The following is a 22,230-nucleotide window of genomic DNA, read 5'->3' as shown; positions in this document are numbered from 1 at the left end:
GAAGTGGATGGAAATGGAGATTATACCTGCCCGCCCTGCTGAGACACACAAAGGAGCTCAACAGGTCAGGCATTGTGGGGGGAAAGGAGAAATCTGGGCAATAGTTGTGGCACTCACAACTGAGAAAATGAAGCGATCTTGTGAGCACACCTTCTCATCTCAGGGGGCCTGATGGGTAGGCCGGGGTAATGATAGTGCTGGATTCACTTGTTCTTTCGTTTCACACACACACACACACACTCTCCTCTGTGTGTGCCAGCCTGCCAGCACGTCTCCGTTCTATTTCTCGCTGGCCCTGCATGAAAGCAGGAAGCCCTCACCCACCCAAAAAGGTGAGATGCTGGATTATGAGGAATGAGCGTTACCTTCCAGCGCTGACGACCTCTGTCACGCGCTATGTGCTGGAACCTTTGACGAAGGGAGGGGGCTAATATTGACATATGTTGGATGTTTTTCTTCAAACGCAAAACACAGCTGTTGGTCCCGGAGCTCCTGGGCAGGCGGAGAATACTTTTTGTGCACCTATGCACGTTAATAAGGTGTTGTCTTAAGGGAGGGAGCCCAAGAGTAAGAAGAGGGGCCTTGCTAACAAGGGAGATCAACTCTTTCCTTAATCCGCCCCCTCACCCCCCACCCCCATCTGGTGGTAGTATTCAAAAATAACAGCGTTAGTAAAAACATTCCAGGGCAGAGGTGCCAGCCTCCGAGGAAAGGAAGGTTAATGACGGGAAATATTAGGGGACTGTGTGCGAGAAACAGAAAGAAAAAGATGATTCGGCTTCTAACATCAGAGAACTGGTAGAGCTAGGGCAGGTTAGCCATGTTGGGTTGCTACAATAAGGTCTCTTTCATACAGGTGTGTTGACGCCTGGGGCAGGCTTGGCCTCGGTCCATTCCATTCACCCTGGCTGATTTGAACAATAACTATCATATCTCTTAAAAGAGAAGGGAGGGTGAAGCGTCAAGAAGGAGATGCCTGTGAGCAGTGTCGGGGCCAAGAAAAACCCCCGCTGCCGTTGTCAGAGCTTGTTGATGTTGTAGGGAGGAAAAAACGGGCATTTTTTTTTTTTTACCCACCCTCCTTTCTCTCCCTCCATAACCCCCACATTTTTTTCTCCTTTCTCTCCCTCCACTCTTGCACTGGATTCGGTGTTTTTGTGCCGTAGGACAGAGTGTGGTGAGGAGACAGAGGAACAAAGTGCTGCTGTGTGGAGCAGCAGCTGCTGCTTTCCGGATCAAAGGGGCAACAAGCGTGGTCTTCCTGGCCCAACGCTGCTCTGGAGGTGTTTGACGGACAGTCAGCAGCTGGGGCCGCACAGCCCGCCATGCAGGGGTCAGGCTGCTGGACAGCAAGACCCAGGGGTGACATGCCCTCACTGGACAGGGGGAAGAGGAGAGAAGGTGTTAGATGGGAGGGTAAATAGAGGGAGAGATGTCTATGTTTGTTTCCTTTTGTTGTTTGTTTTGCCGTTGTGGTTTAGAGTTATTACTTTATATTTCTATCTAAGAAATGTACGATACTGGATTTTTGCAGCTATCCAGTGTCGGTATGTAACGACTTATGTGGTCGATAACAGATACCGATATAGTCACTTTTTTCCCCACCAAATTTCAGTGATTAAGTCTCCTCTGTAGTGGAATAAACATGATATCATGCATACTTTTATTGTGATGGAGACATGAAAGACAGTGCTTTACATTGTGTGTAATATGAATTCATTGCGCAAAATAAGAAAAATACTTAAGCATGTTAGCAGATTTCGAAATTTCACTTTAAAGCCAATATCTGCCAATACCAATGTATACTGATATTAACGTGCATAAAATTTAACTCATTTATAATTGCATAGGCGGAATCTGAAGCTTGGTTTTAAGGGTAAAACCATCACTAGAATAGCACTCCACACTGCAGTATTCCACCTCTTTTGGTGCTGACAGAAAATCAGAGCGAGGGAAGAGAGACAGACAGGGAGCGAGAATGCCGCAGTGCTATTGATTTATTTTAATTAGCTGCTCGTTAAATCGTGTCAGTTTGCAACACAAATATATAATTCTTTGTCTGATTTTCCACTCGAGTCTTAATGACTCGTACTCCCTGGGTTTTCGGAGAGGAATGACTTCTGCAGCTAGACTGACAGAGCAATGCAAATGTTACTCATATTGGACTTGAGGAAGGAGGAGGAGGGGGGGGCGATGCCACAAAAGGGCAATGAGTGGAGTAATAAAACGGGAAAGAAAAACAGGTCAGTGAAAGTCCATGGAGGAGAGGTGAAACAGTCCCCCTTTGAGAGGCAGACAAAAGAGTGTGGAGGGGGGTATGGAGGCACAGTGGATGAGAGAGAGAGCAGGAGAGAGAGACAGAGGTAAAACTATGTAAACACAGTGGCTGCCCTAAACGTGGGCCCTCTCTCTGACGTTCCTAAAAAACGATCCCGCCTCGCTCCGCTTCACATCTGCACTAAATCAAACACGGGGCTGAGGTAATGTTCGCCCGGCTTATGTCTCTTGACTCCTGTTTTAACTTAAAGAAGGGAAGAAGGGATAGAAAAAGGGGAAACGCCGCCTCTGATAGAATGAGGAAGCTTCCCCCGTTCCTACGCTATCTCTTCGTCCTTTATCTCCACCATGGAGCCTGTGAAAAGCTCCATTGTGGTAGTTTATGATAAATCCACAGATACTGTAGGTTCAGTCTGGTGGCAAGCTATGTATAAACTGTTACAGGGGGCCTGTTAGGACCATGTGAGCTGATTCAATCAGTGTTGTTGACACTACAGTAGATCAGTGTTGGAGGTTCAGTAGCCCCAGACTGCCCCACTGTCTGACTGGACCATAATTAGTGTTTGCTTATACTAAACACACCCTCCTCATGGGGTTAATTTGCATGCACTTCCTGGTCAAAGGACACTGAGTGTTTCACTCCTCTCTGCCCGTCTTTCTTTTTTGGGGAGGGGGATCAAACTAAAACCTTCCTCCTTTGATTCCGCTGAGTTGTGACTCAATCGCTGGGGGTTTGGAATCTTTATTTCTGTCTGAAGCACAAGTATGGAAGCAATGAGCTCTAATAGGAACCAGAGGACAGTCATGTTTGCAAGCAGTGATCAGGGATTGAGTTCAGCACGTTCTTGTTCAGATTGTGTTGCATCTAATCTTCCCTGCAAAGACAGACCGGGGGTCGAGGAATTTGACTGACATACGGAAACTTGCCCCCATGTCCCTGGCATATGAGCTCTCAAAATGGGCATGTGCAGGTCAGCCGTGAAGGCAATAAACTGTCAACGATTTCTTGTGTCACAATTTCAAAGCGTCTTCCTGGTTCTTCGCACGCTCTACATGGGTACATTTGAGGCAGTCCAGCCGCTTTCTTTGCAGAAGACGTGTTTAATATTTCTCTGTTTCTACTGTCTCGCTCCGGCTCTGGCTTGGTTTCTTTCTTTCATCACAAACTCGTCAAACGAGTGACCCTCCTCCTGATTGGCCAGCTTCCCTCCGATCTCCACAGCAATTGGCCAGCCAAGCAGCCAGGCTGTCTCTCTCTCTCTCTTGCCCTCACTCATCTCCCTCCCTCTTTCACTCTCTTGGCTGTGCTCCAGGGTAGGGTGGTTTGGCATGACGATTTCTCAGGGAAGGAATGCTGACAACAGGAGCGAGTTACCAGGTGTGGCTGCAAGTCATTTAACCAGAAACAAGGCCTTTCTGACAGACTGAGATGAGGAAGCAAGACGGAAAAAAAAGAATAAACACAAGTATTGAGTGAGACAGACTGGTTTGCTGTGATTTCATCTTCTCAACCTTCCAGTAACCTTCTATAGTATTTATCAACGTTCTCTTGTGCTGATGATGCAGTTTGTTTCTCGAATTAAAGTCTCATAAATATAAAGCTCTACTTAATGAAATAAAAGCACATGGTATGTTTTAGGATTATGTAAATCCACTATAAAGTCTCTTCCTCGGTCTTCATCACCCTTTACCCCCAGTCCCCCCACACACACTCACACACACACTGGGTATAGCATAACATTGTATGCTAGCCAGGGTATTTAACACCTAAGCGGACACTCTCTGAAGCCCCCCCGTGTGTGAGCAGATATTAGTAACCAGGTATGCTGTGTTGATCCAGCCTAGCGGAGACCCCGTGTCAAGTGGACTCCTGCTGCCCTGGCTCCATCATTCATATATGCCTGTTATTTTCCTCCGCAACCTGCACAGCCACAACACTCCAAATACCAGTAAAGTTAGCGCTCTATATTATCACTGAGCAGGGTACTTTGTTTTACATTGGCATAGGCATAGATTTTGGGGGAAATGCCACATTCAATATTTAGAACACATACATTTAAATAAAAACATGAAAGTAGCAAGTAGTAGAAGACTTTTATTTTGACAAAAGACATTGCCACCTTGAATTGGCACAGAAAAATTTACAAGAAAGCAGGAAATTGACGCTTTAAATTTCTGTGGGGTGGATAGGCCCCAGTGCATATGCGTACATTTCAGGGGGGACGCAATACAAACAGGAAATAAAGTGTTCGACATTCAAAATTTCCCAGATGCGGACCCCCAACCTCCCTTTTATACATGTCCATCTTAAAATGAAACCTATGCCCTTTGTGCACAGGTATCTTTCGGGGGAGGAACCCAGGGAACACATCATCCTCAATATTTAGAACGTGCAATTGCCCCCCCAACCCCCAGTTGAATATGTGTCCGTCCCAACAATGAAACAAAACCTACGCCCTTGCTACTGGACATATTGCATCTGCGTGTACACATGTTTGTACACACGTGTTGCTCACGCCATTTCAGGGTATGTCAGTGAGAAGTGCTACTGAAGGCCAATTGGCACCAGTGTGTGAAGAATGCCCTGACATGCACATACACACATATTGATCGACCGTGCGTACATATTCACATGCATGCTCCAACGCATTCTTAGCACTGCAAGAGCAGTTTTTGATATGCAACTTGAAAATGTGTTTAAGGCTCATTGGCTAGGAGGGCCCAGTCGCCCACGTTAAACAGCAGCAGACTGTTGCCCCCACCAGCCCGCTTTCTCCCGGGGTAATGTACACATTCTGAGCTGTATCCCGAGGAATGACCTCTACACGACCCCCTAACCTTGCCTTTAATTATTTGTTTGAAGACAGCATGGAGTTCCCATGCTGAGAGGTACTCTGTGTACTGTGTGTGCATGTGTGTGTGTTTCTGTGCTCTAACATTGAGCAGAGGCAGGCCATAATAAGCTAGACCACCAGATGTAGATAATAAAACATGGGGGTTTGGGTTGGAGGTTTTTTAGCTAGTGTCCCCTGTGAGCCTCCTGTGTTCTGGTTAGCCTACAGACACACTGGCGGTGCTTGTGGTCATGTCCACGGTGTCGATGTGTAGATTTACAGCACGCGCGTATGTTTTAGCGAGTGGTTGGGAATTGTGAGTCCCTGTGGTCAACCTCTGTGTCTCTCTCAGGGCCTTTGGGTGCGTCCATCTATCCGTCCATCCCAGTTTGACTGGCCTTCATCTCTAGAGGATTCCTGGTTGTGTTGTTCTAAGCACACACCATTAGCAGCTCACGGGTCGAGGGAAAACAGTGTTATCAGGCCTGGCTCTGATAATCTCAATTGGCTTTACTCAGACTGATAAAAGGTGCTCTAAGGCCACGAGAGGGGCGCTCCGTCACCCCCCCACTCCCTCCAGTGCACCGCATCGCCTCCTGGTTACTGTGGCAACTTGTTTAGCGTACAAAAACAGAGCCTTTGTATGTGTGTGTGTGGGTGGGTTGGTGTGTGATATGGTGGTGGTTAGCCAATAGGGACTGTTGACAAGAAGCAGGTCCATCTCAGAAGCAGCTTGGAGGGAAAATATTTGAATACCCATATGTTTGTGTACACAGCAATGAGCTGTTTTCAAAAATTACCATTTCAATGAGAGCCAGTACCCTGAAATATGTTCCTGTATACTTTATGTCATACATTTCCAGTAAGAAGTGGAAAAACACAAGAGGAAGAACATTGTTTTTAAAGGAACACCTTGATTTTTAAAGAAGTCTGAAAACGGCACTTTGATCTTCCTCTCCAGTACATTTCCTGGAAACCGTATGGGCAAATTTAGCACCTGGGAAGAACATTCCTAATATTATGTGTTTATGGTTATGTCCCAGAATAGGTAAGAATGCACATGGTTGTGATTTTGAGCCCCTCGGTGCGTCTAAGTAGAGAGAAAGCAGGACATATATTTTAGCAGGCCTTGCACTCTAAGCTAAAGAAAGGGAGTGTGATACCAGGAATGTCTTACTGTTTACTTGCTCAGCTGGTCTTCTTCTCATAAGCACTGCAGGCATTTTCTGACAGCATAGCTCTCTAAGAATGCTTTGTCCCCTTTGTTCTATTGAAAAATACTTTCACAGTTAATAAACCTTAATCCTCATTCCTCCCTCAAATCACAAATCATGCATCGCAATCATATAATTTCCAATCCGGCTCTCATCGGCACGCCCCGCCTCCTCCACCTTCCTCCTCTCTCTCATATGGATGCGTTTCATCTTTTTCTCTCAGGGGCCTACAGCACCCCTTGCGTACCTGCACTCTGGATGCCCCCTGGCAAATGAGCACCGCGTCTCTCTTTTCCCAACCGTGCATTTTGTACGTTTAACCATGTCACTTTGAGCCGGGCAGATTACAGGCGTTTAAGTTCATTGGAGAAGGTAAGGGCAGGTATCAGGGCTTCATGGGGGATTAGGAGCCCAAATTGGTTCCAGCTCTCCCTTCCTTCTAATGACCAGTTCTTTAGCCGCACTGATGGTGCCGTGGCCCGTACGTTGGAAGAGGGCGGCCGTTTTTTTCTCCCTCTCTTCTCTGCCTTTTTGGAAACCAGCAAAGGACTCCATGCTGGACAGCTCCTACGTGATTTGAAACCCCTCTTTAATATCAACCACATGGTGGTACCTGTAGTGCTAAGCCCGCGCTACATTTTTAGTACGTGAAAGTGAGCGGAAGAAAGAGAGAAAGGTGGAGAGCTCGCTCAGCCTGAGTGGCCAGCTTGACACAGCCCAAGGCTTCTCCATTCCAAGTTAAAAAGGTTGCCTCTGGCTGGCAGTCACCTCCAGATGACCTCTGGCTCTACACTGGAAAAGCCACAGGAGCGAGGCCGGCTGGGGAGGCTTTGTGGAGCTGCACTTATTCGCTGCTGTGGCGGTGATAAAACTTCAGACAGCCTAATTGATGGGCTCGCTGACATAACAATACCTTGTGAAAGCACGGAGTGGCCCATGCCTGGTCCTCATTTCTAGACAGCTGGAAGGGGAGCAGAACCCCCTACAATGCAGAGAAGTGGGGGTCCCACTGAGGGGAAGGGTGGAGGTGGGGGAGGAATGGTGGGGAGTAATGAAAGGAGCCATTTGTATCCTGCACTTTGCTAACTTAAGCTGAATTTCACCAACATGGATTAACTTTTAAACCTGATTAAATTATGGTTTAAATTATGTTGCACCAAACTTCAAAACTATAGCTCAAAATTAAAAGAAATTAAATGAATCTCAGTTTAGTTTTTACTCTAAACTTCAAGTAAATTTAATGGTGTTGCACCAAAACTTAAAGCTTAAATTTAAACTGTGATCCAGGCTTAAAACTTTAACGTTTACAATCGCTGCCTTTTGGTGATGGATTGAGCAAAATAATCAAGTTTCTCAAAGAAAGTTGAGACTCAACTCAATTGACTTTGGTGATAATAAAAAAATGTTATGGTTATTGTTACAGAAAAGCAGCCATTTAAACATTTAATGCTATAAGCTATAATGTGAAATGAGGAGAGAGAGAGGGAATGACATGCAGCAGAGGGTCAATGGTGGAATTGAACCCAAAGCCACTGCGGCAGGGCCATAGCCTTTGTACATGGGGTGCCCACTCTACCAGGTGAACCAGTGGGTGCCCCATGTATTTAAGTTTATTTTAATTTTGATATGAAGCGTGTCCCTATTGACTACACTCTGTTTAGATTAATAAACTTGACTTCACTAGAATCATTTTTAATGGTGAAACAGAGCTCTGCGTAAATCTGGATTTACTCATTTTAAACCAAGTTTTACTAAACACTGATTAGAGCTAATCTTAGATTAAAGTAAGCCTTGTCGGTGCAACCCAGCCTTAGAGCTGCCTTTGAAATTCCAATGGGTGATAACACTCCAGACTCTTTGGAGTACAGGATACTGTACACTAAAGTTGTGCAACAGGAGTGAAAGACAGAAGGAGAGAGCGATGTGCCATTATGAGGGTTCTTCTGTGCCCAAGCTGCACTTAATACTTGAGGAATGTCTCCCTGGTGCCCATAGCAACCAAACGTAATCAAAAGCTTTATTAAAAGAGGGGGGAATAGATCATAAGGAACATTAAAAGTATCCCTCGCTGGGTTCCCAAGTCAGCACACAATTGCCCCTTTGTTTGTTGCTGTTTTGTTGCGAGCGCCTCTCTCAAGGACTCGGTGGCTAATGTTGCCATTAAGTCATGCAAAACTGTTTTGTCTTTGTGGTGGCTTGTGATGAATCTCTCTGTGTGTGAATGCAGGGGTGATTTAACGTTTGTTTTTCTCCTCTCTCTGTTTTTTTTTTTCTCTCTTCCTCTCTGCCAGGTTCATTAACGCCAGGAGAAGAATAGTACAGCCCATGATTGACCAGTCAAATCGAGCAGGTAAAAAAAACACTCAAAAAAAAAACCAGCCAACATACAGCAGCAGACCTTCTATCTCTTTCATTCCCCAGCATGAAGACACCCTTCCCAAATCCTTTCCTGGCATGCACATCATGCCTAGAGCCCAGATTTTTTTGAGGGGGCACCCTACATCTCCTCTCTCTCCACACACACACAAATCCCATCTACTCCCTCCTCTTCCTCTCCCTCCCTCCATCCCCTTTCCCATTTTCTGTATGAGATGCGTTCAGCAGTGGTGCAGGCCGTTTGCTGATTGACTCTAATTGGAGATTTCCCAGTCTAAGTGGAGAGAGAGGTATATTAGCACTCTCTCTGTGAATTACTAATTGGACACAAGAGGAGTGCCAGGAATGCTAGCAGCAATTTATGAGTTATATTTCCTTTTTTTCTGTTTTGTTTTTAATTTTTTTTTTCCAGTCCAGGGTTAGGGAGGCTTCCCCTCACTTTTTCTGCTGCATTTTATTGTACTCCCTCCAGACTCACTGATCTGAATTTGGATATTGAGTAGTTATTCAGCACATTTTAAATATCAAGACCAATACATGACTGCTTAGTCATTTTTTAGTTTATTGATATCAGTTAATGCATTTCAGTCATCCAAACTGCCCTTAGGAGGGAGACTGACTTTAATAGAGTGCTTCAGGGATGTTTTTTGTGGGCCAACCCAGAAGTTGGCTTCACCCTGGTTCCCTTGTCAAAAAGCCTATAGGAATTTCCCCTTGGATTCTTCCAAAAAATAATCTATGGCAAGCAAGTCTATGATAAGTACATAATCTTCACAAGTTAGCACCATCTCTATGATTTATGAAGCATCAATGTAATCTTTAGAAGTTAAAAGCTAACATTAGGCTACTGATGAACTACACCACCATTTCATTACTTTACATCCCCATAATAGACTGTTTATAAAGAGAGACATTGCATCTCCACTTCCCCATACTGTATAAAAAAATAAGACAAATTATCCTGGATACAGCCACTGCCATCCTTTGCTGGTGACACCATTTGGAGCCAGAGTCTGCACAGTAGCAAATCTTAGCAGTATCAAGTTTCTCAGGGGATTTACAACCTATACTGTAGCCCGCCAGTATCGAGATGTTTTGGCTTCACTTTTGGTGACCTATTAAGTCATCTATCTCTATGTACAGTTATGCTTCCCATTAAAACAAGGCTATAAAGCTGTGTTAGGCATGATGACTTTCTGAAGTCTCATTGAGCCACTTGTTAGCAACCACCTTTTTGAAGACACATAAAAATTTCAAAATTCACAAATGGGGAATTTACTTATATATTTTATGTCGTAAAACAAACTGTGAAAGTCTCTTAAGCTTGTGTTAACCACAAACCTTCTTTCAGGCATCTAATCAAAAGCCCCATTCAAAAAAACACCATAGACTTTGAGACAAGGAAACCAGGAGTGCTAAAATGCTAACTACTCTCCAGGTTTTAGCACTCATGCCCGCACCACTCTATGGGATGCCTGAATTAAATCAGATCTTATGTTTTGAGTTAACACCAACGCAGGCAGAGATTTTTATTTCTTTAAAAACAGATTAAGGAAAGCTTCATGTCGTTAATTTATAACACGTTTCCCTATCTATTGTGGTCAGATTACAAAAACACACTCACACATTTTGAGTAGTAAACATGCCGCTCTGTGATCCCGTGGAATGATTCAGCCACCCTAAGCTTCATTGACTTTGGCATTACCAAAAAAAGAGGCCAAGTAATTTGTCTCAGGGAGAGGAAAAGCTGTTTTTGTTGATTAGCTCCTCCCGCCTTAAAAAGGTCCCCACACACCGGGGTGGAGATTGTTCAAAACCAACATGAGCCGCGATTAAAATGAGATGCACTCACAAATGTGGGTGACTTCTTTTCTACAATTACTGCGCTCTTGTGTGGAATATTTGTCAGCGTGCAGCCGATGTGTGCCAATCAACAACCTCTACATAAAACAGCATGACTAACAGCTCCCACTAATCTTTTCCGAATTACAGATTATCCAAGATAATACTGTTATAGTCCTGCAATACACGGTTTTCTACAGTCTCCAGAGAGCATTAGTTCATTAGGGCTAATAGTAGGCAAAACACAATACAACCGAGCAAACGGATTGCTGTTGTATCATTACAGATAATCAAATAAATCATTCAGAATATTTAATAATAATTCATTAGAGCTGTATGTGACGTTTAGGAGTAGATGACTGCTGACTCAAGTGTTGACGGGGTGAAGGCAGAAATTCTTCTCATCCTGTCAAACTGCATGCTTTCTTCTTCGAGAACAATGTATCTCCTGTGAGTGTGGTTTTGAATGACACTGGTGTGTGTGCATGCGCCAGTGTGCGTGTGTGTGTGTGTGTGTGTGTGCTTGCATGCACGAGGACCTACTGTATGCGTGTTTGCATGCCACGCGTCAGTCAACGCGGTCCACAAACATGAGCACAATGTCTTACAGTATGTTTGGGCTGGAGCTGGGACAATTGCTGATTGTCTGGTGTGTTTTCTCTTCTTCTTCTTCCTCCCCTCCCGTCCCCCCTCCCCCTTTTTCATGTCCACGTTTTGACTACAATCAGGTTTTCTTCTTGATCCTTCAGTGAGCCAAGGAGCAGCGTACAGTCCAGAGGGCCAGCCGATGGGCAGCTTTGTGCTGGACGGTCAGCAACACATGGGGATCCGGCCAGCCGGTAAGCCGGTCCCACATCCCTCGTCATCTCCATCAATGCCTGCTTCACCAGACACCAGTTTCTCCCTCAGTTATCGCACAGCTGATCAACACTGATCCTCTTTTCTGTAGCATGAGATTTAGTCACCTCAGCACGGAGCAGGTCCCCGAGTCAGCCACGTAAAACTAACCACCAACCAACTAACAACACCACTTTCTCTAAAAGTCCCCACACTGTCTGCTGCTTGTTTTTTCTCTAACACATCTGTGAAAAATCCTTCACAAGTTATCATAACTAAAGGGATTTATGGGATGCAATGCAAAAATAAAAACACTTGAAAAACACCTTTCACTTCCTTCCCCCTAATCATTTTCCATCTAACCCACCTCCTCCTTTCTATCAGTGGTTCTCCTCTCTGTGATCCAAACTCCTGCTGACCCTTTTCTGGCGTTTATTCTCTCTTTCTAGGGCCTATGAGTGGAATGGGGATGAATATGGGCATGGATGGGCAATGGCACTACATGTAACCTCCATCTTGTAAAGCAAAACGCAAAGAAAAAGGGGGAAGTAAGTACTGGGCTCTTTTCCTTGTTGTTTTTACATCTTGGGGCTGTGGGTTTTATTTTTTTTTCACCCACGATTCCCTTTCACTCTCTACCCTGGCTATAATTTTGCAGCCCATACTCCCTAGCATCAACAACTATGAACCAGCATGCATGGCTGTTCTAGCAAGATGCTTTAGAGGCGGGTGCAGTAGCCAAGGATGAATTAAAGACTTGGGAAAATTCGGGGGGAACCGTCCTGGGACAGAGAGGACCCATGGACTTGTGGCGCCAGACAACAGGAACAACAACAAGAAGAAGAGGGAAGAAACAACCTGGCATGGCATGTGCAGATTTATTTATCACAACAGCACCATCGCTCTCCCCATCCCCGGACAGCCAATGCAAATGTTGGACATTTAGGGAAAAAATAACATCTCCTGGGGAAGGGGCTGACGGGGAGAAATTAAGCAGGCTCCAGTGAAGCGATAAAGAAGGAGAAGTGAAACTGTCCTCCGAGTGACATAAATCTGTCTGGGGGAAGGATTGATGCCCAAATTATCTTATATGCAAAGACGGGAACACCGCAGTACATTACGGCCCCTGAGCGAGATATACGGGCCGTGGGTGACATGGCCGATCCTTCACTGGGGGTTTGGTTTGAGCTGTGTAAAGGGAGGAATGAGCGTGGAGGGGGGGGGGGCTGTGTGTTTTGATTATTTTTTACTGGAGGGAGACAATTTAAGGGGGGGCGGGGGCCAGAGACGAGACTGACCTGAGACTCACAGACAAGAGCGGGGAGACACTGAGATGAATTTATAAGGTTGTAGACACAAGCATGACTGCATCTAAAAGGAGGGGATCTCTTTCACACATACAGTCTCTGTGCCGCTCTCTCTCACTCACACACACACACACACACACACACACACACACACACACACACACAGCTGAATGTCGGCAGCCTGATTAAGCTGGCCATTCCGCCTCCCGCTAGTGCCACACTGCTGACATTTGAAAAATCAAGACATATCACATCCTGAAGGCGGCAGGGCAGAAGAGATTTTATTTTAACACCTAAACTCCCTTTGCCCAATGAGGCACAATATAATAACACTTACCTTGATTAAAAGAACCCTTTATATGTAAATGGCGACTGGATTTTCCAAAGGGTCACAGCGGCAATTCTGCCGACAGAGATCATTTCACCCCTCTAGTCCTTGCTTCCTCTCTCTCTCTCTCTTTCTCTCTCTCTCTCTCTCTCTCTCTCTCTCTCCGTCTCTCTTCCCCTCCTGTCTTTGCTAATGGCAGCAGGGAGAAAAAAAATCAGGAAGCAATGTTCCCTAAAACAGCCACACAGAGACAACATTTGCTCAGGTTGGCTAATTCTTAATATAGGGCTATATAATTTTGAGACTATTTAATTACGTAACATACTTTATGCTTCATGACCAATTACATTAATAGCTTAATACAGAGGAATATTATCCTCTCTTGATTTGATTACACAGCCACACAATATGGTATATTTGGTACTTAATTATGGCCAGCCATTGAGCAGGACCGCTGTGCCATAACAGAAGTGCAGAGGGAGGCAGGCATGGAGAGAGAGAGAGGCCCAGTCTGTCCCCAGTTATTGTCTTCAGATGGTTTTACCACTCTTGTTAATAAAGGAGGGGGGTCTCAGATCTACTTAACGGAATGACTGCAGCTTACAAGACTGGAGATTACCAGCTTACAGTGTCAAAAACATCTGCTGGGCCTTTTAACAGGAGCTGCTCTAGGTTATATGGAGGTGAGGGCACCCATCATAGCCCCGACACCCTGGATGATTTATTTATTTTATGACCCCAGTAGTGAGGTTTTAAGAGACCTGCTCTGACAAACATGTGCATTTCAAATGAACTGACATGGAAAGGGAGTATTCGAAAATGGCACAGCTTTCAACCAATGAGGCTGGTCATTAATCTTGGCCTTTGCTGTCCCTTTTTTTTTTCTCCTCTCTGTCCTCTTCCCCTCACCGGGGCCCTCCAGTGTAATTTCTTAATTGCAGTGTACTAAGGTGGAGGAATGCAGAGAGTGAGCATGCCTAGTGACCTTGCAGCGACCTCTCCCCTCCTATTACAGCTTCTAATCCCCCAGGGGTTCACATTACAAAGCAGGTCGGCCCAGACCCAATCCCAGACCCAGGCCCCCTGGCTCCAGCGGGGGACCCCCTGCTCTCAATCGCCTTTCCCCAAGGTCCAGGCCTCTGGACCAGCCATGTTCCCATACTCCAGTCCCAGGCTCCAGGAGCAAACCCCCCTCCACATCTTTTTTTCTTTCCGATTACAACAAACAAGCCATGTGAAAAGCCAAACAGTGGCACTGCTGAGTCGTCTCTGTGTGTGCCGGGTCCTGTCACAGTGTGAGGGATGCCAGCATGCTGAGGCCTCCACACATATGAAGAGGAGTCCATCTTAAGGGACATCACCTGCTTTCTTTCTCTCTTCCTTTTATCTTTTGCTGCTCTTTTTCCAAAAACCCACACTCCATGCATTTAAGAGCAGCTTAACCCTTTGAAACCGGAGTCGATATCAGTTTTCTTGTGCTGCATTAAGACGCTTTCACAAGTATTTAAACCTTTGAATTAAGTGGTTGCTTTTTTGTGATAATACGGGAAAAAGGGAATGCTCAAAGTCATCCAAAAATTGCTAGAAAAGGATAGATATGGAAAATACATTTTTAAAATGCTTGTTAAAAATGTCCAAAGATATTATATTTATAATTATAGATTTAAAAATATTTTAAAGAATAACTATTTAATTTTCAATTCATTTCATTGTGTATTTTATAGATTATTTTCTCGTACTTTTTTTGCATATTTTTGGGTCATTTTTTTTTCTCAACTTGCTCATAGCCTTTTCTCGTGTTTGAAATAAACCAAGGGTTTAAAGGGTTAAAATGCTTTCATTCATGGGTGAAAACGAGCCTTTAATGCTCTCTCTCTGTCTTTGTGATACAGCAAACTGAGTCCTAAATTATTTAATGACTTCTTTAAGGGATTGTAAATCAAATATGTTCACAGAGGCTCGTCCCCCGTGAGAGAATGCCTGTTCGGTTTGTCACTTGAGTCAGCTGGGGAATTGACTGTTCCACTTGTAAAAGTATTAGCACTTCTCCACATCAATACGGCTGGTTGGTTTTCCTCCCATCCTCCAGGACTGCAGTGTCTGTGGATGACTGAGGATCATTTTCCAACCTGAGACCTGACCACAACGCTATTGGGCATTGTAAACCACTCACCATAGCCCAAAATAGCCCGGCGCAATAATGTCTCTCTTTACTTGTTGAAGCTAAAAGCGCTCTTGTCACGGACACAGTGTCATAAAAACCCGCTAAGCCCTTTGTTGTGTTTAAATTGAATTAAGGCCCGTTAATGGAGAAGGAGCATGTCAAAAAAGTTTTATTATCAAGAGTGTAACTTAATTTCTCCCTCTGTGTGTTTCTGTCAGGTCTGCCAGGCCTGCCGGGGGAGTACGTACCTCAGAGCGGTCCTATGGGCATGAGCATGGCCCCACCCACTTACACCAACCCTCATCAGATGACCTCCCACCCCTCCCAGCTCCGACACGGACCCCCTCTCCACGCGTACCTGCCCGACCACCCTCACCACGCCCACCACCCTCATCACCACCCCCATCACGCCATGCTGATGCATGGAGGACCCTCGTCACACCCAGGAATGACCATGTCTGCACAGAGACCCCCTTTGCTCACTCCCATTGACCCCAGTACTGGAGGACAAGGCCTGGACATCCATGCCCAATAGTATAAGGGAACTTTGCTACCAAGACAACAGCAGCTACTACAAGAAAACAGTTAAAAAAAGAAAGCAGCCCACGATAAATCCTATTTTGAGACTATTTTTAAGAATAAAAAGCGAACCCTTTTGACCAGAATTTGACACTAAAGAAACAGAATTCCAGATGAGCTGTGATAATTTTTTTTTTTTTTTTTGAGACTTGTCAATTTTGTTACTTTCATCCAAACGGAGGACCAAGCTGACAAGAACACTTTGTAAAGTCTTGGGCTTTTGGTAAAGATCAACAGAGGATGTTTTGACATACACGTGTGCAAAGAACGGACAAGACGCACTCAAAAAACACACACTTTTTCGCACACTCACTCACACGCCATCGTAAACATGTTCAGTACACTTTCATGTGACAAACGCTTCTAAAATAAAAATCACTCTGGAAGATTTAAAAAAGAAACAACAGAAAGACTCCAAGAGTTATAACTACTGTAGTATAAAAAGTATAGATAAATAAGTTAAAACTTGTGCATTTTTCGTTGATCACATGGTTTATGTTTCCTGAGCTAGTTTTAGAATTAAAGGTTAACCTTTTTTCTCTCTCACACTGTGTGTGCTCCTTCCTGGAGGAGAAACTGTCTCGCAGCACAGCACTATAAAAGAAAAAAACAAGAGGATGGAACATCTCAAACCATAGAGGGCAATCAGGTCCTGTCCCCCATAAGAACAGGGCATGATGGGAAAAGGCTGCTAAATGACACCGGATCTCTCCAGAAGATTCAGTTTGAACATTTGTCATGCCCCTCTTATTTTTTGGTTCATGAATGAATGTTGCCCTGTAGGTTTTAAAGGAAAAAAGTTCTTTGTTTGAATTGCCCAAGCACTGGATTGTGTTGGTTTTATACATTTTTATTTTAATATTATTTTATTTTTTTGTACCCTGGACTCTCGTTGGTAAGAGCCTATTGAAGGAAGCTTAAAAGTGAAAAGCAACATCCTACGGCGCTTCTTTATCTGCGGATCAACACTCTTGCCATAAGGACAATACTGACACAAACGTTGATTCTGCGGCACTGAAGAAGCATTTGATGGTTGATGCACCAAAAAACCTAAAACTAAAAAAAAGGAAAAAAAAAAAACTTAAATTATGAACTCAATGCTTTTGGGGGAAAAAAAGCTGAGAGAATATTGTAACAAACTTCGTACAGAGTTCAGTCTATTAATTGTTTCATGTTAGATATTCTATGTGTTTACCTCAATTGAAAAAGAATGTTTTTGCTAGTTTCAGATCTGCTGTGGCATTGATATTGTATGTCCATGAATTCCTTCCTTTTTCAGCACGTGTTCCTCACTAGATGATAAGATGCCGTCTCCCTTAAGCTTTGTCAAAAATACATTAAATACTTGTATGAGGACTGTGACGTAATGTTTAAAAGGTGTTCAGTCACAAATGCTGTAATAAATATTTCATTTTTGATTTTTGTTAGATTTTTGTGTTATTAACTGTGTTATAAACAAAATCTTTATGCACATTTTCATTTTAAAAGCATAAGATTAATTAGTTTGCTATTGTTAATCAGAAAACATGTTTCGGGTGCATTGTTGCCTTTCAGCAAGGTCTTAAGTTTTAATTTAATTTTTGCAAATGGAGAAAAAAATACAGTGAAATCCACACTTTTCCAGCAATTTATTTGCAGTATCTTTTAACCAGAATGCCAATTTGGTTATTGAATACCCTCTTATAATGACAATAACAAATTATGGTTGACATATATCATGCCATAGCAATTTATTTGGGCACACAAATATGTCCGCTTAATGATAAATAACTGTCAAATGCAAATGAAGGGTGCAAATTACAGAGCAAATACACCACTAACACATCTTAGTTTTATACCGAAAAATAAACTGTCAGCAGTGACAGTGGTAAATAAGAAAGTCAAAAGTGGCATCCGGGTTTTAAAAATAACAGGGGAAAAAACATTTTTTTTTAATGACTTATTAAATTTTGTGGTGATAATTTATTTTGCACATCATTTTCTTCTTTACAGAAATAAATACAAATTAATTAAATGAGGATAAAATATTTTAAACATTTCTGGTTGAGTAAAAAAGGTAGGCTAACCTTAATTTGGGATTTTAAAAGTTAATTTAGTTGAGAGGGATTCAGCCTTCACTCTTTCCCTGATGTTCAAACAATAGAGCGAGCATTTGTTCCCAGTGTAATTGCTCGTACAGTGAGAGTCTCGGCTGGCCCTCTGTGTGTCTCTGTGTGTCTCTGTGTCTCTCGGTGTGCTCGGCTCGGTTCTGCCGTTTTGCAGCGCCGCCTGTCGGCTGCACGTGGCAGCGCCGCGCAGGAGCACACAGATGGGCTTTGATAGGCTATCTCCTCTCTCTTCTCTATTTCTTTGGCTGTGTTTGCCCGCGGCCATCCAAGTCATAGCCTTAAACCAGAAATGACAACATCACTTCGGCTGAAATATTTTCTGCCCTTCACAGAGAAGTTTAAACTTCTGCTCTGTCGGACTTAAGGCCTTAAATGTTTTTTTCAGGGTTTGTTTTTTTTTTCCTCTTTACATTTTTATTACGAACACTGCTGACGCCTATTACTGGTTTAGTCTTATGTGTGAATCAACAAATATAATACGTTGTAAAACTACAATATCATAGTAAGATTATTATAATGTTTTTTAATTTTATTATTTGTATTTACAGCTAAAAACTGCCCTAGTCAGGGTTTTTTAGTTTATAAATCCAGTTGTTTATTGCAATTATTCTTTGTGGCCCTTAGAAAGTTTTGTGTTTTTTTTCCCCATAAGAATTTGTTTTTTAAAAAATCTGACATTGGAATAAAACAAAACTGATCTTAAATTTAGGAAATTATTCATTTGAAATCAATCTTAACTTATTATTAATTCCTGTGTATCCGGCAGCTATTGACCTATTCTTGTATTTATTCAACTGTTGGATTTTATGTTTTTGTTAAAAACAAACAAACAAAAACTAAACAAACAAAAACAGAAAAGGGGAAAAAAAGTTAAATAAATCAAAATGGCTTATTTTTAATTTGAATCACTTTTACACATTAAATATTTCCAGAGCAATATCCTGCGTTCAAAGCCATTTTTAATTCTTAAAACTAATATAATTTGGGGGGTTTTAAAAAATTATTTATTTATTTATTTTTGTTTGTTTATTAAAAATGACATTTGTTTAGCCCGCTGATGGTCAGCATACAATATTATTTTTTTATGAGTTATTTTAGCATTTGGTTTGAATTTCACGCAGGTTGTTTTAATGAAATTCCGGACATAATACCTGCACACTTCATGTTTGTTTAACAGTTTCTCTGCACACGCGCAGGGGTGTTAAGGCCTTAACCAGGCTGGAGAAAAACGAATGTAGATATTTACTGGTTTTACACCAGAGTCTGGTTAATGATGCATCTTCTCCTCTCAACTATTCAAACCCCTAAAAGTCCTTTTTTGTTTTTCTAGCGCTCTATTATTCTGTGGATAAAACGGAAGGAAGAAGCCCTCCGTTTTGTGCGGAGATTATCAGATGAAAAAGAGAGAAAACGTGAGGATTACTGTGGATGGAGAGGATTTTAATATTAATAGTTTTTTTTCTTTTCTTTCCCCTCTCCCCTCCTCCTCCTCCTCCTCCTCCTCCTCCCCCTCTCTTTCCCCGATGAGACAGAAGGTAGATTGCCTCTGCTGCTTTCCTTTTGCCGATTCGGTGTGACAGGGATGATGGATGATCCAGCCGAGCTAAACAACTCCTCCCCTTCATCTCCTCCCTGTCAAAGCCAGTCCGGGCTGCTGCTGCACGAATAAAATAAGGAATATATTCCCTCTGCACTGCTGCACAATGCAGCCCGCTCCTCTGGAAGACGCCCGTGCAACAATATTAAAAGTCCACACACAGTTTACCCCGCTGGAAACACTGTGTATGTGCACGCGCGCGCGCGTGCTCCAGACGCAACATGTTAATAATGTTATTGGCTCTCTTGTGGTGTATGATCTGAGAGAGGGGACCGCAAATATGTATTTTTAGATAGTGCATCTGCTGGCAGCGAGGGAGAAAAAAAAGTTTTGTTTTTTTTTTTAAATTGCTGATTTGGATAGTGGTCATAAAAATGGACGCGCACGCAGGAGCTGAGTGTCCTTCGCTTTGCAGCTGGCTCTCCCCGAAATGGCTTGCTCTGGGGGACAGTTTTTAGGTTTTGTGTATGTAGGCTGTGTGTGTGTGTGTGTGTGTGTGTGTGTGTGTGTGTGTGTGTGTGTGTGTGTGTGTGCTGCCCTCCTTTTTTTTAAACATTTCAGCAGTTTTCTCTCCTCTTGCCATAAGGTGTTTCTATGACTACGTTATGTAGGCCTGTGTGAGCAGGTCAGAGGCGGGGGTCCCTGGGAGAAAAGGGCCGCATTTGGCTGATCATTTATCAATGTCAACCGCATAATGATTCTCCCTGCAGTCCCCCTATTGATGAGGATAATTACATTAGCTCAGAGTGACTGATCAATAAAGCCCAGGGAAAATGGTTTATTATAGCACCACCGAAAAGGCTTTCTTTAAAAGGGGACTGGCTGCTTTTTTTCTGTAGAAAATAAAAGGCAGGGTTGATGTGCGCAATCCAAACTCCGGAAAGATAATGGAGTTTAGAGGCCAAACTTCATGTGCACGCAGATTTCATGACTCTGAATGTTTTTCTTTTTCAGAATTGTGTTTTACTTCCTGGTTTTTCTTTTTCTTTTGTTGTTTATTGCTTGAAATTACAGTTTATTTTTACTTCCTGGGGTGGAATCCATATTGACATCCGTCTTTATCACACGAAGAAATAGCTTTACGCCCAGCAAGTAAACTCAAATAGACTTAATGCACACAAAGCCACACAAAATCAGATAATGTGTGATTTTCTTTACAATAAAAATAAAAGTCAACGTGGCTGTTACGCAAGATTTAAAAGCTAAATTACCTTATAGACATTTAAGGTATTATTACAGATACAGACATTATTTCTCTTGATTGCAAAAACGTCACTTGATACAGTGTCCAAAAATCCAAACCGGCCTTAAAGAGAAAGTCTAAACAAAATAATAATCTTATTTTGTTGGCCAAGTTGCAAAGACTACTCCGCCGGAATAAACAAAATAGTCCCAAAAGACGGCCAGTAAATGCATGTCTGACCTCTCTCTCTTCCTCTCCTCTCTCCGTGTGTGTGTTCTTTAATTGTCAACAACTTCTCCCCTGCAGGAATGTTGCAAACTCTTTCGCCTTAATTCTCCGTGGTGCTCCGCGCCAGCTCCCATTTACCGCTGATGAACGTGTCTGCAGGAGACAGCTCCATTATCTATTTATCATTTATGATAGTATTTTCTCAGACAATGGAGGAAGAAAACGCGCCTGCAGACAGTGACGGCTCTCCACTGCCCTTTCCACAAGCGCGCGCTTCCGTATGGCATTTTGATAAATAGAAATTTAGGATTTTATCTTTAAAAATAAATCCTTGTAATAATGTAATATTATCTAAATATGCATAATTAGTCTTAAATAAAAACACGTATTTATTATTATTTGTTTGTTTGTTTGTTTGTACATTTACATGTTTTAATTATAGAGGTTAAAAAATGGAAATAACGAAAACAAATAGCAAAAGAAAAAAGCGAATTAATAATCTATATTTCCTAGGGACTGGATAAAATGAAAGTGTTATTTTAAGGAATAATACTGAAAATAAATCTCTCAGGTGCATCGTATCAGGACTTTTTTGCGCCTACTCGCGACTACTTGAATTACAGGCGATTTTGTTCACACTTCAGCGGTGCTTGTCTTCTTAAAAATGAGTGACAGTCACCCCGGCACCCTCCTCTCCCTCCCTCCCCAACACACTCATCCCACGAAAATAAATCTTAATGATGCGAAAATTATAATTAGTCAAATAATGTAGCTATAGGGGTTTGGAAAGGAGCAGAAATTGAAAATTGCAGTTGGCCTGTTGTGCAGAAGGAAAAAAGGGCATGTGAGTGCAGAATAAATAAAGCGCAATAAAAAGGGAAATAGCCGGAGTTTAGTCAAGCCTTGAGGTACTCAAACCTTTATTTCAATCAGTTAAGATTTAATTAGGCAAGCCTCAGGCTCGGCCGTCTCCTTTTTTTTTCTCATTATGTTGCCTTCTTCTCCAGCGCTGCTACAATGCCCCTAAGGTTGTCAACATTTGACCGGTTTTTCCAGTGAAATAATCGCGCTTTATGGCTCGAGAGCCCATAAGATCCGCAAATAAATCTGGCATGATTCCATTATGAGGCGGAAGTCCTAATAGTGAGCGGCGAAAATATTGATTCCCTAAATTTATGGGGTGTTGTCCTAAGTTGATTTTTTTAAATTCTTAATTTCCTTGGGTTATTTTGAGAGTTTTAAAAAAAGGTTAGAAATATCTTGCGGGTAGCCGAGGGCAGCAAAGTGAGACATTTCACAAGAACTGTAAATAACAGAGAGAGAGAGAGAGAGAGAGCGAGAGAGAGCTGCAAGAAA

At 42.8% G+C, this 22,230-nt stretch overlaps 1 protein-coding gene across 4 annotated transcripts in view; it reads left to right on the top strand.

The window, feature by feature from the left end:
- The window catches only part of meis2a (Meis homeobox 2a), an 89,598-nt gene extending 72,422 nt beyond the window's left edge, over positions 1–17,176 (top strand). For 2 of the 4 annotated variants that reach the window (XM_088087067.1, XM_042500279.2), the window contains exons 11-14: positions 8,617–8,675; positions 11,272–11,382; positions 11,830–11,928; positions 15,398–15,537. In XM_088087067.1, the coding sequence (XP_087943193.1) occupies positions 8,617–8,675; positions 11,272–11,382; positions 11,830–11,888 (229 nt within the window). In that variant the 3' untranslated portion in view covers positions 11,889–11,928; positions 15,398–15,537. Of the gene's footprint in view, positions 1–8,616; positions 8,676–11,271; positions 11,383–11,829; positions 11,929–15,397 lie in introns of all 4 variants that reach the window. The other 2 variants (XM_042500280.2, XM_042500278.2) reach the window with 2 other exon arrangements.
- Positions 17,177–22,230: the final 5,054 nt, after the last annotated feature.

The sequence above is a fragment of the Plectropomus leopardus genome, chromosome 14 (assembly GCF_026936395.1).
Source record: "Plectropomus leopardus strain MGB_pleo_1.0 chromosome 14, ASM2693639v1, whole genome shotgun sequence".
NCBI classification, from domain to species: Eukaryota; Metazoa; Chordata; class Actinopteri; order Perciformes; family Serranidae; genus Plectropomus; species Plectropomus leopardus.
The sequence above is the reverse complement of the archived record's forward strand: the minus strand, read 5'-3'. Positions and strand labels throughout refer to the sequence as shown.